Source organism: Puma concolor, chromosome A3, assembly GCF_028749965.1.
Source record: "Puma concolor isolate L17-30 chromosome A3, mPumCon1.1.hap2, whole genome shotgun sequence".
Taxonomy (NCBI): domain Eukaryota; kingdom Metazoa; phylum Chordata; class Mammalia; order Carnivora; family Felidae; genus Puma; species Puma concolor.
In genome coordinates this window covers 16221256-16238475 of record NC_141669.1, presented here as the reverse complement: position 1 = coordinate 16238475, position 17220 = coordinate 16221256, and the positions used below count along the sequence as shown (strand labels likewise).

Below are 17220 nucleotides of genomic sequence, written 5' to 3'. Positions count from 1 at the left end.
GCAGGCGCTTGGCTGAGCCTCATACATATGTGGCAGAGCCCCACCTTGAACTCAGGCTTCCCCCTTGGCCTCTGCGAGGGCACCCAGGTGGGCCTGTTGACTCTTGCACAGTGCTGTCCCCCCTGCCCTTTAGTGGGGAGCATTCTGGTTTTTGCAGGAGACTTACGCTTTGCATGTACATGCCCCACCCTGCCCTCAGTTCCTCTGCAGATGCGGCACCCGCTATCCCAGATGTGCACCAACCCCCACCCCCAGTGCCCATCTGGGCCTGGCTTTCCAGAGCAGCCACGTTTGACAGGCGTGAGTCCTTCCTGCCTTGGACCCGGTGGGGCGCTGTCGCTCCACCACAGGGCTGCCGGAAGGGGGGGAGGTCGCCAGCACAAAGCCCCGTGCAGGGACTGCCCGGGCTTTTCTTTGTCTCTTAAACCTGATTTTGATTAGGGAGAAGACGACTTGCTACACCAGTAGAAAGTGCTTAAAGATAGAAAGAGCTTTCACTCAGCCCATCACAACTCTGCCGCTCTCCTGCTGCTCACAGGGTTTTGGGCATTTGTGTCCCCGCATGACCCACATCACTGCATGCACAGCACACATGCCTTTTATGCTGTGCTTTTCACGGTGGATTCTCTCACAGTCGCTTTCCATGTCCTGCGTCATTTTCATGTTTAACTCTATTGTAGAGACTTCACACATTTGCAAAAGGTGGAGTTCTACTGTAATAGTTCTGCCTTCCGCTGGAAACACTCTGTTAAAACCATTTTTAATTGTAACTTGAATAATACAGATTAGTACAGAAAAATTGAAAACACAGCAAAAAGGCCTTTTGCCATGGAGGTATAGCTTTTGGATATACATTTTTAATACCAGAATGGGGTGATGTTGTGTGCACCGCTCTATAATTTGCTCTTTTTTTTTTTCAGCATATGTACTGGGTCTTTCCAGATCAGCAAATAGGTTTCTACATTCTTAATCCTGTGCTAGTCTGTTGGGTCAATGCCCTGCACATGGCTTTGCCAGGCCTGCCTGAGGCATTGTGGTGGTTTCCGTACGTTTTTGCTGTTACAGGCAGTGAGGAAGTTTATCACATATGGAGTTTTTCCTCCCAGATAACTGCCCCAGAGCAAGGCCCTGGAAGCTTCTGCCCAGGGGCCTCAGTTGTGCTACTCGGTTATGTAGAATTCTTTAGGGACTTAATCCCTCTCTGTTGGGAAGGCGTTTTTGCTTTTCTAAACCCTGCTCATCCGAGAGGTCCTCTGCCTCTCACCTCTTCCTCCAGTGCCCAGTGAGCCCCCCCTACAGCCCCAGGTCCCTGAGGACCCTCAGCTCCCCAAGGGACAGGCTGGTTCCTGCATGAACATGCCTTCTCTTAAGGCCAGGCTTCCTGCTCTCTGCTCACAGGAGGGGGAGCCAGCCCCCACTGCACTGGACATGGCCTCAAGTGGTGAAGCTGGATGGTTTTTTTTGGAGTGAATCACATATTTTGTCATAATTATTTATACAAATTTTGCCTTATCTTCATAGAAGAGTCATATGTGTCTTAGTATAAAAATGTTTTACTCCTTGTATTTGGATAAAGTCACTCCTCTGGGATGACTCTGTGGTTTTGAAAACCTCCTAGCGTACTGCCTGTTACCCCCAGATTTGCTCTAGTTGGGGATTTACTTATTTGTGCCCCAGCTTTATTGAGACCTAATCGGCACATAACATTGTATGAGCCTAAGATGTGCAATGTGATGATTTAATGCACGTATAAATTACAAAATAAACCACAATAAGGTTAGCAGACTCCTCCATCTGAGAAACTAGTTCTGAGATTTGGAAGTGAGATGTCCTCCAAGGTGGGCTGTGGAGGGGCTATGCAGGTGGCCCCAGCCGTACCTGGTGAGGTATCTGACTTCAGAAGCTGCTTCTCCTCGGCCACCTCACTCACGGGCCTGGGATCCCTTTAATGTTCTGGCCCCTGCCTAGGACAGCAGGCCCCGCTGGGAGTCTCGCCCTGGAGCTTGTGAGAAGCGCCCTCAGACCTGGGCTTTAAGGAGCCCTTTAGGTGATTCACAGGGAAGTTCACGTTTGAGAAGCCCCAGAAACCAAAGTTGATGACAGTCTTGGATATGGTGGGAAGGAAGCGACGCAGGAGCAGCAGGCTCTCCGGCCACAGCTCTGCCATCCGCTGGGGCTTCCAGAAGGGTGAGTTCAGGGGTCCATCCTGCTGCCCTCAGTCCCCCGCCCTTTCCAGCTCTCAGGCTTTCTCTCCTGTCACCCACCACCTGCCAGAGGGCAGTTGTTCCTGGTCACAGTGGGGCCTTGTCCTGTACCTCAGCAGACAGCACTCAGCCGCGGCCTGGCCCAGAACCAAAATCAATGAGGAGCATGGTGACAGCCACCCCCAGCTGCACCCTGGAGCCGTCCCACTGATCGATTGCAGCACGTCCCCCGTGAGAGCAGCACTGCGTCCATTTCCCCATCTGCGTCGGTGCACGGTCTGGGCTGAGTGCACCATGTGACAGTGCTTCCCTTTTTTCCTTCAGTAGCAAAAATTTCAGTTCAAAAGAAGACTCCTACAGAGCCTCGATATATATAAAACAGAGTGAGGTAGGGTTGGCCTGGTTGGGACAGGACTGGAGGGAGACTGGATCTCTGCCCCCTTAGCCTCAGCTCACCTTGCACGTGGCCCTGAGTGGCTCTGCAGAAGGTCCGGGCCTCTTAGAGCGTGGTTTGAAAGCCACTGGGAAAGCTAGATGTGCGGACACCCCAGAGCAGAATCAGAAGCACACGGTGCCGGGTTCAAAGCCCAGAGGTGCCCCTTTACCAGCTGGAGGGCACTGGGCAGTTTCTGTTTTTATAAATTAAAGACAAAGTCCCAGTGACAGGAAGAATAAAATGAGAAGTACAAGAAATTACCCTGGTACAATGTTATCAGTATTTCAGATTTGCTTTGTGCTGGTTTGTGTAAGCCGAACTAAAGGCAGCCTTTCCACTTCCTGTTGTGTTACGCAAACATCAGCACTTACCTCAATGCCGGGTCACCTGGTACAGCCTGTCAGACTTGCTGCAGCCAGGTTAGAGGGATGCCTCCCGCAGCCTTGGTCTCGAGCCAGGGGCTTGATTGGCTGTCCTTGATGGAATTGAATGGTTGCTTGACTCCCTGGGGACGGAACCTTGAGAGCTCATGCCTGTCATTCCCCTGCCTCAGGCTGCCTAGAACTCTTGTGGCAGCCCCCGAGTAAGAGCATTAAAACGACAGAGCCTTTGGGGCGCCCCGGTGGCTCAGTTGCTTAAGTGTTTGACTCTTGGTTTTGGCTCAGGTCATGATCTCATGGTTCGTGGGTTCGAGCCACACTTCAGGCTTCATGCTGACAGTCCGGAGCCTGCTGTCCGGAACCTGCTTGGTATTCTGTCTCTCTCCTTCTCTCTGCCCCTCCCCTACTTGCTTTGTCTCTCAAAATAAATAAAACCTTAAAAAAAAAACAAAAACAAAAAAACCAGAGCCTTTAAACTGTGAAGGACTCGAAGGCAAATCCACTGTTTATTCGTGGATATTACTGAGGAGCCAAGACCACACAGCCATGTACCTTCCTGGTGGGAGCTCCAGCCCCCTGACCACTGGCCCAGGAATTCACCCATTACCCCCAGCCTGAGACTGAGTCCATGCCAGGGTGCCAGCCTCACGACCCTTGTCCACGCGTTCTCCATGTTGGGTGTTAGGGGTGATGGGGTTGCTCAGTTGCAGGGACTGCCAGGTCCCACTGGTCATGTCAACATTTCGGGTGTCATCGGGGATGTGGGAATAAACCAAGGCCTCCCAGGTGAGACCAGGCAAGGGCCTTGATTCAGAACTGGCCATAGCAAAGGAGGGGTCCACCACCAGGACCTGCATTTAGCAGAGGCTCAAAGGCACGCTGTGAGTAGGAGCGATTCTTGGTGGGAAAAGAGAAGGCACAGGTGTGCCCCGACTGGAGGCTGTTGGCAGGGGAGGCTGCTAACTGGAAAAGGGGCATCCTGCATGCTGGGCGGGTATTTGGGGGTTTGGTCTCCTGGGCTGGTCGCTGCAGGTGGTGGGACAAAGTTCCATCTTCCGTATGCTCTGCTGGCCGCCCATTTGTATATTCAGTCTTGCAGGGCCATTTTGGGTGTGGCCAGAGCTGGGTCCTTGCTTTCCACTGGGTGCAGCCAGTGGTGTGGGTGCCATGGCAGGTGAGGGACAGTATTTGGCCCCAGTGCATAAAGGAGGAATGTCCTCACGCACAAGCCCAGAAGGGAGGGGAGTCACTGAAGTCCTGGTCCGCCAGGTGGGGCCAGTGGCCTGGACAGTCAGGCTATGGCTGTTGAGAAACAGATCCTTGAGGGTGACTCTGGGGTTACAGCAAATGATGGGTGTTTACCAGGCAGGCCCTGTTTACTTTTTAGGGCCCAGAATGAAGTCTGTTGGGCCAAAACATGACGTGACCCTGGACAGTATCAAGTGCACCTGTGATCACAGGCTTCTGCTGTGCCCTGGGCCAGCCTGCACGTGGGCTCCACACACAGCTTCCAGAGCATTCCTCGTTCCCATTTAACAGACAAGGAAACAGATGAGGGAAGTGAAATGACTGGCCTGAGGCCGAACATGGGTTCCCTTGCATCCCCCCAACCCCTCCAGTGCTCCTCCCCAGGAACAGAAAGGCCAGAATCTTCCCCAGGCCTTTTAGGCTGTGGCCCCAACTTCCCCTCAGACTCTCCTCCTTCACCTTAGCATTTTCACAGAGCTGTTCTCTGCCTGGAACACAGCTTCCCCGACTCTGCTCATTCCCCATCCAGCGCTTCCCTGACGCTCCTGTCTGGGGGATGCCGGTCCGGTTCGTGGGGTGACAGCCTCTCCTCGGTGACCTACACTGCCCTGATGATCGGGCCACTGTGGAAGCCCCGAGACCTGGTGCTGCTGCAAATAGCATTGTCCCGGAATAAGCTTCGCAAAAGTGTATTTATTGGCATTCAGAATTTTCTCTAAATGCAATAGAAACTGAATTTAAAACTAAAAAATGAAAAATGCTTTATTTGAAAGCAGGAAAATTGTATGACTGGAGAGGAGATTAATTTCCTTATTTGGTTAAGTGTCACCCTGGCTTTGAAGGTAAGTCACGTTGTCTGTGAGTCTTGGCTTCAGAAGGGCCTTCTGTTTAGTCCAGGAGATGCTCCTGTAACTCAAGTGATGCAGGTCCTGGGCAGCTGGTGCCCATCGGTGGTCTGCCGGGGGGGGGGGGGGGGGCAGGTGCATCCAGGAACATGGACACGGGCCCCCTTAGTGGCCAGAGGGGAGGCTACTGTCATGCGTCTGTCAGTGTCACCAGAACTGCCTGAGCCACGTGAGCAGGGCCGTCAGCCTCAGCGTCTGCCACCTCCGTCTCACGTTTGCACCACGTCCGCCCGCAGAGTGCGGCCTGGTCTGGACATCTGTCTTCCATCAGGCACGCAGTGCAGGAGAGTTGATGTCTGTCCACGCACACGCCTGCATGCTACAGGAATGTGCTTCCCCATGCCTGCACCCATCCAGGGAGCCTGCCCCCCACCTCCTGCCACCCATGCTGCGCCAGAGCCTGCACAAGTTCAGGTGACCTCCTTTGTGCCCGCCAGGAAGGCAGGAGCAGGTCTGTCTATGGCACACCTCTCTGCTCAGGGCCCAGTTGCCCCATTGCCCCATCCCTGGTGACAGGAGACTAAACTGGTGAAAGAACAGGCGGGGCATCCTTTACCATGTGGGTGCAGAGGCAGGGCTGGCAGGTGCAGCACAGTGGGGAGGTGCATCTCACAGACAGCCGGGTGGACGCAGGAGGAGCAGGGGCGGAGCAGGGATGGTGGGGGGCGGGGGCCATGGCCCGTGTGTGCAGCTTGAGTCCGCGCCCACGTGATCTATGAGCGAAGGAAGAAACCCGGCTTGGAGACTCACCTCACACATGACATTCCTGACCCTGTCCCAGAAGCCAGAAATCTGGTATCATTCTGGATACGCCCCTTCTGCCCACTGATCACCTCACGGTCCACATTTTCTTTTTCTTTTTTTTTTTTTTTTTCAACGTTTATTTATTTTGGGGACAGAGAGAAACAGAGCATGAACGGGGGAGGGACAGAGAGAGAGGGAGACACAGAATTGGAAACAGGCTCCAGGCTCTGAGCCATCAGCCCAGAGCCCGACGCGGGGCTCGAACTCACGGACCGCGAGATCGTGACCTGGCTGAAGTCGGACGCTCAACAGACTGCGCCACCCAGGCGCCCCACGGTCCACATTTTCTAGGAGCGCTTTTGCCTTCTGATGTTCTCCCTGACCCTGTCTCCTCGTCACACTGCGGCACTCCCCCAGGCCAAGACTGATCGTTTTCGTGGATCACGAGCCAAGCTGCCGTGGGGACCTGGTTCATAGTCATGCCTGAGTCATGCCCCTGGCAGACCCCCCACAGCTGGAGGCCTCATTCCCTCTGCCTGGGTCCACATCTACATCGCCTCGCCTCGCCTCCTCTGGGAACCCCCTGAGCTGGGTGGGCTCCTTCCTCTGTGCTCTGCGTGTTCTGGAACTGTTGCTCTGTGTGGTCATGATTGGTTTATATATCTCCAATTTTTAGCTGTGAGCTTCTGGGGACCGTGGCAGGTCTAACTGCCCTGCCCAGGATCTTGCACAAGGGAGGTGTCTAGCCAGTGCTGGGTCACAGAGGGCACTCGGAGTGAATGCCTGAGCTGCTTACAGGGTGGCTGAGGGCAGATGAGGAGACCAGCTGACCTGCCTGCCAGCTCTGGAAGAGTGAAGCTTATATTCTCTGTCTCAGACTGGTGCTGGGAACCACCTCTCTTCACTCTTTCCACTCCTCCTGGGGGAGTAGGCAGAAATAAGTCTGAATAAGAGCTACACTGTCACCAGTGTGTCCATCCATCTATTCATTTGTCCTCTTTCCCCTTCCTTCCTTCCTTCCTTGCTTCCATCCATCCATAATATTGGCTGAAAGAATGGAAGGATGGATGGCATCCTTCCATTCTTTCAGCCAATATTATTGAGTGTCTGCTCTGGACCGGGCACATTGTGGGTCCCAGAGACTAAAGTTTGGGAGCCAGTGAGGGCAGGCCCCTGGGGCTTTCAGCTGTCAAAGCTCCATATTTCCTCCTTATTCACTGTCTCCCCTGGAGACAGTTGGGGAGAGTTGGGGAGACAGACCGATGGCCTGTGTGGAATAACGGGGTGGAATACAGATGGTCCTCAGCTGAACAGTTGTATGTGCCACAGATTCAGTTAATTTCAGTTCAAGGCAACAAAAGATCGGAAATGTCTTCAGGAAGAAAAGACAAGAACATTCATCCAATCTGAGAGGAAAACGAACATAGCAGGAAAGTCAGGCCTAGTTTGTGCTCTCAGAACCAGAAGTAGGTGTAAGGAGGGAAATTGTTGAAATCTGCAGGGCTTCTCCAGACGTAATCAGTCACGATTGTTCTCTCGCACTTGCTTTGTTCTTCAGACAGTCCCCTTCTTTCCATGTTCCCTCTGGTTTCTGGTCCACGGGAGGCCTCTTTCCCCTGTGCCGCTGGGGGCCTGTGTGCTGGAGGAGGATTCGGGCTTGCTTTCCTAAGGAACTGTTTCAGGGCCTGCTAGTTTCTGAGCAGGGCGGACCTGCGGGCAGTGCCGCAGGTGGCAAGGCCTCAGCCCTGCCCTCCCTGGTCAGGTGCGGATGTGGCACAGGATCCAGGAGCAGGGCCAGCTCAGGGGTGGCTGTCAGGTGATTGAGGGAAGCAGTGGGGCAGAGCCCACAGGCCCCAGGCTCCACAAAACCTCCAACACAGCTTCCTGGGCTGGCCCCAGGGTTGACTCAGCAGGTCTCGGCTAGAGCTGTCTCTGGATGGCCTGCCACGAGGGGCATGGCCTGTCTTTGGTTCCCACTTCCCAGGGGTCATTAAAGCTGAATTGGCCCTTCAAGGTGTGTGCCATGGCACGCCTGAAGTTTTCTGGGAAGTATTTGCTGTGAGGAGGGAAGAGGCCAGGCCCCTTTCACCTTGCCCAGCACCACAAGCAGAGCCTGGGGTGGCGCCAGAGCAGAGACGAGTCCCAGGTGGCCTGTGACATGAGCCTGTCTGGATGTGCCCAGGATGGAGAGAGAGCAGGGACTGGGGCACGTGGGGCACAGCCCTGCTGCTGAGTCTCTGCTCTCCATCTTGTCCTTGACCTGTGCCACTTTCTCCCAAAGAGCAGTAGGACCGAGCCCCTTATCCTCACCCTATCCCGAATCTCCTTCCTGCTCCTGGGACACCTTGAGGGGCCGAGAGCACAAGACCATGAGGGGGTCTTGGCACTGAGCGTGTAGGTGTGCTCCGTCCTGGGTGTGGGAGCCTCCAGCAGGTGCGTTTGCAGCTTTCATAGCTTCTCCCATCTCAGCTGGAGCCTGAGATTCTACCAGAAGTCCACATCCAGAGCGTGTGGATGGTCGCCTCTGAGCACCCTGCCCTCCAACACCCAGCAGATTGTGTGTGTGTGGAGGAAACGAGGGAGCATTTACCAAGGCTGCTTTGTGCTGTTCCCCGGGTCCAGGCCCTGGGGTCTGTGTCCAGCCCCCTTTCCAAGGGGCTGTGCAGTGACTCCGAGCCTGGCCCTTGGGAGCATTATGGGCATTGACCCCTGCAGCCTCCAGAAGGAGAGCAGCCTCTCTGACCTGTGACCATGCATACAGGCCTGAGTCCTGGGTAGCCCTTCAGGGCTGGGAGTTGTCTGGCAGTCTGCTGGCTCACTCATTCACCTGCTCTTCCCACACATCCTGACATCAGTGGTTTCTGGGGCACAGGGCTCAGCCACTTCCAGTAGCAGGGTCTCATGTCTCCACTGTCAGGGCACTGGAAAGTTCCTTCTTGACATGAGCTCAAACTCACCCAGCCTCTGACCAGGCCACCTGCTGGCCATTGGGGCTCTCATGAGAATTGCTAACCTAGAGCTGTGTCTGATTCCCTAGCTCCAAGAAGCCCAAGAAACGCCCAGAAGTAGCCATGAAGCCCAAACCCTCACCCCGACTCACCATCTTTGATGAGGAGGTGGACCCTGAGGAGGGGCTCTTTGGCCCAGCTCCGAAGCTCTCCTCCCCCAAGGGCCCCGCAGAGGACATGCCCCTCAAGGACCGTAAGTAGAGCCTCTGGGTGTTCCCATTCCTCTTGGTGACCCAGCCAGCCTCTGTCAATGGCTTTGGACCTACCACACGGGAGCATGATGGAAATCTCCTCGTTGTCCTGTTTCAACATGGTACAGACTCAGCTTATGGAGATTTTCTGCTGGAGAAATCTAGCCTTGCGCTTTGTGTCCCCATAGCCTGGAACATTCCAGGGCTGTATGTTTATTGTCCTCATCCTGTGGAAGAGGAGGGTGGTCATCTTTATCACTTGAGAAGTATGGGTTGTGATTGGTGCAAAAGCATCTTTGTCATTCCGGGGCCAGGTGTGGCCACCGGCTGGAAAGTAGACACAGCCACCCTAGCTGTGCTGTGACTCTGTACAATTTGGATTGTGATGAGAGATTTTGTGTTGCCTGCATAGACCCCACGGAAGGGTCCTGTGCAGAACTGGAAAGGGGAAAGCCGAGTGGCCTGGGAACTTCTGTATTTGTCCATAGGTCTGATCTTTCCTCATCACCACACCCAGCTTCTCATTCAGGGTGGAGAGTAGATGCTCCCCATTGATGCAGCCAGCACTTGGTGACCACCCTCTGGGGCCAGGCTCTGCTGAGCCTGAGAACACATGGATGAGAAAGACACAGTCCTGGCCTCAGGACTCCCACAGGAGACCGGACATCCCCTGACAATTGTAGGGCAGCCTCTGAGCACCTGTCCCTTGCTTCCTTCCTGCCCCCACCTGGGCCCATTCCTCTGGTTCTTCTGTGCTCTGCCTTGTCCCTTGCTCACTGTCTCCTGGCTGGGCCAGGCCATCTCCACCCTGTCCCCCTCTGGCAGCTGAGGATGGGCCAGGACTTCCTCTGACCACTCTGCTCCTGCCTTCCCCACAGCCCTGAAGTTGTTTGAAGATCCTGATCTCGGCGGCGCTGTCCCCCTGGGTGACCCCTTACTGCTGCCTGCCGCCCATATGAGTGGAGGGCCCACGCCCCACCCGGAGCTGTTCAGGTACCACCTGCCCCCAGCGGTGCTCTTCCTGCTCTGAGAGTACCTGGACGGAGCCAGGGACCCATCTCAGTGTGGGAGCATCTCACCAGCTTTGGCCTCCAAGGAGGCAGTCTTGGCTCATCAGAGGCAGGAGCCTATGAATGGGTGCCGGCCAGGGGGCAGTGGCAGGGATTGGGGCAGGGGGTGGGGGTGGTTAGCAGCCCAGGGCAGCTCAGCAAGTTCCAGAAAGGACTTCATGAATGCAAGTCTTTTTCTTTTCCTTTTCACACTCATACTTTAAAAGTTTATGTGAAGAATAATCAAATTAGGTAGTCGCAAGAGCAAGTGTAGCTGGCATAAATAGGTTTGGGAACAACTCATACGGACTCTTGGTAGCTCGCAGCTCTCCCAGAGGGAGGGAGCACAGATGTGCTGGACAGTGGCCGGACCCGGCAGGGTCCCATCAGCAGGTCTCCAAAGAAAGAGCGAGGCTTAGTCTGTTCCATGGGGGGCTCCTTCTTCCAGAGTGTGTGCCAGGCGTCAGTGTGTTGGACTTTGCACACTGCCTCAGTCAGTCCTCCAGCCTCCGGCATAGGTGCTCTTATCTCCATTTTAGAGAATAGAGTGTGGGAAAGGTGACTGGCCCAAGGCCACAGCTCCCCAGGGACAGAGCCAGGATCGGAATCCAGCACACCGCCCATGCTCTGTCCTCCCGTTCCTTCCAAGGACTCTCTAAATACTTGGAGGAGAGGCTGGGAGATCTGCCTCCCACCCTGGGCCAGCAGCTCTCCCTGGACTTCCGAGCATGCCTGGTATTGTGCGTCTCTGTTGGGTCACCTGTGCCCCCCAGAATGTGGCTGTGCTCGGCGATTTACAGGAAGCCGAGCTGTCTCCTTCCAAGAACGGTTACATGGAGCCGGGGCATGTGGTTCCGGAAGGCTGTCATCTGCACCCTCGTTAGCAGTCTCGGGCTGTTAGCCCCGTGAATGCCCACCAAACCTGAGTCACAGCTAAGGCCTCTTGTCTGTACATCTCCCCATGGCCCCTGGCATCTGTTCACTGTCATCCTGTGTCCTTACCCCTGACAACCCCGACAGGCTGGGAGAAGCTGGGGTCGTTACATCTTCAGAGGAGAAACTGAGGCACAGGAAAGCAGAGCACTAGAGTCAGCCCCAGGGAGGGTGGCAGGGCCCTGCTGCCACTGGTGTGCCCTGCCCAGGGAGGCCATTGCAGTGTGACTTTCCTGGCACAGCCTATTCTAAATCCATGACACCAGCACTTCCCGACCCATGTTCTTCAGAACTCCGTGCTCCCTTCAGAGGGGTTCTGTGGCCAGACAGCTGGGCAGTACCGTTGTTAAGCAGGACTCTGTGGGCATGAGTGGGAAATACCATGTAGCATTTCACATTCTTGTTGGTCCCTGGGACTTTTTCCTCTGTGGTGTCTCTTGGCGTCCCACAGAGCACTCTGGGAGCCACTGCTTTAGAGAATGTGAGTCCTGCAGCCCTGCCTTCACTCTGCCAGACGTCTGGTGACAGAGAACTGACTTTTTGAGAGCGGGAGCCATGTTTTCTTCTGCTTTGTGCTGGCTCCGTGACTATCCAGGCAGTGATCGGGGTTCCTGATAGCAAACTTCTTAAACCTCATTCATTCACTGATGGCGTCACCCATCCGTTCATTCTGTCACGGCCGTCAGCTAGCACGAAGTGGCACGGAGTGGCGTGCCCGGCAGTATGCGGATAAGCCCCCGGTTCCCTCTTGCTGTGCAGCCACACCAGTGGGAGGCTTCCAGGTGTGGTCTTTAACCAAGGCCTGTCCTCTGCAGGGGCCTGGGGAGGAGAGGTGGGACTGGGGTCTTCAGAACTCCCCACAGCCTCTCCGTGGTTGACCTTGCACTAGCAGGGCCTGGAAGAGAAGAAAGCTGAACCGTGCCTTAGTGGAACCTATTTCTAGCCGTGACTCCGGGAGCCCACGAGGAAAGGGGTGCCCCTGCAGCCACCTGTCGTCCGAGTGTGACTGCCACCTCAGAGAAGCTTCTGATCAGTTCCGAGGGTATGGATAATTCAGTCCCTCTGAGCTTTTCCTGGGCTCCAGCCTCCTGTGGAAGATGCAGGGAGAACCGGCACCTGCCCCAGGAGGGTGCTGCCTGCAGGGAGCCGGGGCACGTGTGAGCTGAGGTTGTCAGGAGCTGCCTGCCTTGGGTTACACTTCTTGGCATCACCTCAAACCCGGGACAGCTGCCTCTCTTTGAAGGCCTGGCTTGGGCTGGTCCCTCTGGGTCTGGGCTGGGAGGACACCTTTTGCTCAACTTCTCTGCCATCCACAGAAGCTCTGAATTCTCCCTTCGGGGTGTGTCCCCCACCATGGGAGGCTGACCCAGGAAGCAGGCAGGGTGACCCAGAGCTCCTTTGGCAGCTGGTACTTGGCAGGCAGCCCCTCCAGGGGACGGTTGTGCCGGGCGCTCCACGCTCAGACAGGCCTCTTCGTAGCCCTGCTGATGTCTGAGCTGGATCCCATTTACAGATGAGGAGACTGAGGACCAGGGAAGTGGAGGTGATGAAGTGGACCTGAGGCCCCTGATGGAGTAGCAGGAGCAGAATGGGACTGTGCTGTGGGCGCAGTGCTGTGATTCTGGGTACACAGTGGCTCTGCAGCCCTGCTGGGTGATGCCACCATCACCATCCTACAGATGAGGACACCGAAACGTGGAGAAGCCAAGTGGCCTATGCAAGCCCCCCACCCCAACCTGGGCCTTCTGCCTCCTGCACCTGTGCCCTCCCTCCCTGACCCCGGCCTGGCCGAATGAGGCCTGTTGAGATATCCTGAGACACTTGGCCCAGGTGTGGGCCGGGCCGCACCTATCTGGATATTTCTGCTGGTCGGTGGCTGAAGAAGCATGTAAAGGGCCAGGAACCCTCATTTAGGAATTCAAACATCGGCCCTTGGATTTCAATGGGAATTTTCCATGTAACTCCGTGAAAGCCCCCAGGACAGTGTTACCAGACCCTCCCCCCCCCCCCAAAACCTGGGTCTCCTGCTGTGGTTCCAGATCAGACCGAACAGTGCACAGCTTCCCCCAGAGGGCAGGCTAGAGGCTGCTGTGCCCCTGGGAACGGGAGGAGAGTGTGCTGTCCTCCCTCTGCCCGGCCGAAAGGAGAGTGTGAAGGCACTGGTCAGGGCATTCTTCCTTAGCATCTTGTGGAAGCGAGAGCGTCCCTGAAATGACCTCATCCAGCCCCTCACCAATTGGGAAATGAGGCCCAGGGAGGGGAGGAGACCTGTCGGTCACTTACCTTGCAGTTCTTCTTGCTTTGGGTCTTCTCTGAATCACTGTGTCCCAGATGGGACTGTCATCTGTCAAGGGACAGAAAAGTGGACAGCAAGTGTCCTGGAGCCTGACCCAGGGAGAATTCCGAGGGGACACAGGTGTGTGGAGGTTATCACAGAGTCCCAAGGGAAAAGAGGACTCTCTGAGGAGGCAAGAGGGGTCTGGGTCAGGTCCTTAGAAGCAAAAGGTCCAGCAAGTGTCACCTGAAGGGCCTTGGGGGCCTGTGGCCTCAGCATAAGGAGGGATCCTCCACCCTGGAGAAACCCCAACCTGGGAGGGCTTCATTGCATTGGTGCCCCAGGAGGGCAGACACATCCAAGAGACCCACCCATCCCCAGGCCAAGTCTTGTTCCTTCACAAGCTGGCCATGGGCCCCAAGCAAAGCCCTTTATCTCTGTACTTCAGCTTTCATATCTGGAAAATGGGGCTAATACCTGCTACCAAACAGTGTCTTGTGATCATTGAGTGAGTTAACGAATGTGGAAATGCCTGGCCGCAGTAGGTATTCAGCACAATGTTGATTGGATGGGTGGGTGGGTAGTGGATGGATTGAATGGGTCTTGCATTATGCATCTGGTCTCCAGAAAGTGAGTTCCTCCACCAGGAGCTGGCAGCAGGAGCTCCCTCAGGCAAAGAGGGCAGAACCAGGTTGTGGCGCGCTTTTCTTAACTGCCATCTGGTACCTGGGGCTGGTCCTGTGTGACCATCACACTGCTGTGGGCTTTAATCCCACCCAGCGATGGCTGTCAGCTCCCAGGCCATGGTGGCTCTAACCCTCAGTAGGCTGTCTGGCACCTGTGTGGCCCTCAGTGGGCACCATGGATGGGCAGCCCCACCCCACAGTGGTCAGAGCCCCATATTTATTCTTTCTCTGGCTGAACTTGGCCTAGATAAGGGCTCAGCTTCTGAAGTCTGACGCCTTGATTCTGACTCAGGCACTGTCACACACTGTCATCTCAGGCGGGTAGCTTGGCCTCCTGGGGCTTGAACATCCACATCTGCTGGGTGGACATCAGCCGTGCCCCTAAAGGGTTTGGGGATAAAACAAGATAATATGTCCAAAGTGCCTGGCACAGAGCAGGCGCTCTGTATCTGGCAACTGTTGCTATTATTTCTTGAGAGGTTGAAGGACAAGCCACCTACAGGGCCATCGTCTAGAGGGGGACCACCTGAAAAGGAGGCCCAGAGGCCGCCAAGGGGCTGGCTCTGCTCCGGCTGTGTTGTGCGGCTGCAGGGAAGGAGAAGCCTCCCCTCAGTCCTCCCCGGGGGCAGGGTGGGGGGAGGCCAGGTTGGGGCGGGGCCTGGGCACAGTCCCCAGGGGTGCCTTGGGCCTTGCTCCCTTTGCGGGAGATTCTATTCAGGGCTTCCCCCTCTGGTTCCCTAGAGTTGAAGAAGATTTGGACCAGATTCTGAACCTGGGGGCCGAGCCCAAGCCCAAGCCCCAGCCTAAGCCCAGACCACCAGTGGCAGCTAAGCCAGCGCTACCCAGAAAGCCAGCTGTGCCCCCCAAAGCGGGCCTGCCTGAGGCTGTGGCGGAGCAGCGGAAGCAGCAGCAGCAGATTCAAGCCATGGACGAGATGGACATCTTGCAGTATATCCGGGACCATGATGCACCTGGCCAGGCCACCCCCAGCCTCTTCTGACCCTCCCACCCCTGTGCTGGCCCTGGGCTGGCAGAGCCTGTCCCCTGCAGCGATGTGGTGAGGTGGGCACATGCCCTGCTGGGGTGGGACCTGTATTCCCAAGGCGGGGGGGGGGGCGGGGGGGGGTGGCCGCCCAGGTCACAGGACCCCTGTACTACTACCTTGTTCCTTTTTTGTTTTGTCTGGAGTGTCAGACAAAAAAAGAGAACCCTGTGGGGCACAGAGAGAGAGGTCACCATAGGAATTGGAGCCCAAATTGTCTCAGCCATGTGGCTGTGGAGGGAGAGCTAACCAGCTCAGTCCCCAGGATGAAGGGAGACCAGAGGGGCTCCAGGAAACTGTATCCACTGCATAGTAGGGAGGGTCTGCCCAGCCTGGGGGGAGGGGGTGGAGTCCCTGGGATGTATGGCTCCTGGGGACCTGTAGGCTCTGAGAAGGTCCCCAGGGGATGGGTGCTGAGTGGGTGCCGGGAAGAGCTCTTGGTTGGGCAGGGTGTCCCCAACCCTGGGCTGGCTCTGGTCACCAGGTGCTAATAAGCAGCATGGAAACTTCCCATGTTTCCAACTTGAGGGAGACCTGAAGCCCAGCCCTGCCTCTCAAGCCTGACAAGCCGCTGGTCTCCCTCCCTCCTCCTTTCCCAGGGAAGGCCTAGCCACACATTGGCCTTTTTGGGCCTCTGGCCCCATGTCCAGTATCCAGCTTTGCAGCTCTGAGCAGAATGGTCATAGCATCCTCTAGCGCTCTGCCTGGGCCTGCAGCTGGGGTGTTCTACTCCCAGTGGGCCTCGGCAGGACGCTCTTGGCTGCCACTTCGAGCACTCTGTCCAGTGGCACATGCGGCCAGGCCTCCCCTGTCCCCCAGATCTGGACATGCTCACTGGCCTTTCAGCAGTCGGGGCCGCCTTTCCAGGGAGAAGGAGCCCTGTGCCGGAGCAGGGCCAGTGCCTTAGACTTCTCCTGGATGCCCCACACCCCGGCACGCGGGTCTGCACATGGCACAGCGCTCAGGAAATTCTCAGTGAATGATCTTTAATAGAGCAAAGAATCTCTTTTTTGATATATTCTTTGTGTCCAGAACTAGTTTTTAACGAAACACAGTTTTTAATGAAACACAACCACTGTTGTCCCTTGGCTTTTCCTGCTTGACAGAGACATTGGAAGGGGGTTTGGGGCTAGGCCCCCAAACGCTTTCCTGATCAGGGCCAACAGCCAGCCCTGAGGGAGGCCCCCTGGCCAAGCTGGATTCTTGCCGCCTTCAGAGTCTCTAGAACCCTGCTTCTGGGCTGTGCCTGGTCCTGCAGGGCGGGGGGGCGGGGGGGGGGCGGGGAGGGAGGGAGCACTCCCTCTGCCCTGTGCTGTGTCTCATGTACCCTGGCACCCTCGTCTGCTGTCCAGTCTGAGAAGACTGCCCTTCTCCAGCCTGGGCCAGAGCTACAGGAAATTGGCACTTGTGAGGTCTGAGAGCTGAATGCCTTCTCCTCTGGCCTCACCCGGCCTCCAAGGCCGCTCTCCCCAGGGCCCGGCACTGGCCCCGGTGGCTGCACTTCCCTTTCACTGCCAGACCTCCACGTCCCCACCCCGGAAGGCCTCGGAAGGAGTGAGTGCCGACGTGAGGGCTGCCTCTCTGTTCCCTCTCCTGTGCCAGCTCCCCACTCACCACCTCCCACCAGCTGTGGCATAGGGGCAGAGGGCTCAGCTGGCAGGTGCCTGGAGCCCTTGGGGGCTGACCCGCTGGAAAGGGTCACAGATGGAACCTGCCATTGTGGTATGGGTGGTGTGGGTTCATCCACTGTGTCTGGTGCTGCCTAGACACTTATGAAGATGTGCACGTCCCCCGTAATGATGCTCAAACTGTGGCTGGTTCTCCACCATGGGTCTGTGACCTACTGGTGAATTGATGACACCCAGTAATCCAATAAAGTTCATGTCAGTGACTCATTCCAACTGGTGTCTTTTTCTGTGCCTGGGCTGAGGGGGAACAATGTGGGGGAGGGCATCTATTAACAGTGAGCTCAAGGGGAGCTGTCCTTGAAGGACCCTGGGGTCTGCCACAGCTCCACTTAGCCCTCCAGGCTGCTGCCTGGTAGGGCGAGTTGAGGCCAGAGGGAAGATTCCACTGTGTAAACTGAGCCAGAGGGACTAGAAGCCCAGGCCCTGTAGGG

At 56.2% G+C, this 17220-nt stretch overlaps 1 protein-coding gene across 1 annotated transcript in view; it reads left to right on the top strand.

The window, feature by feature from the left end:
• The window catches only part of HS1BP3 (HCLS1 binding protein 3), a 31237-nt gene extending 14241 nt beyond the window's left edge, over window positions 1-16996 (top strand). Inside the window, exons 5-7 of the mRNA XM_086700092.1 lie at window positions 8955-9118; window positions 9995-10109; window positions 14801-16996. Of these exons, the coding sequence (XP_086556218.1) occupies window positions 8955-9118; window positions 9995-10109; window positions 14801-15059 (538 nt within the window). The 3' untranslated portion in view covers window positions 15060-16996. The remainder of the gene's footprint in view (window positions 1-8954; window positions 9119-9994; window positions 10110-14800) is intronic.
• The last annotated feature ends 224 nt before the right edge of the window (window positions 16997-17220 follow it).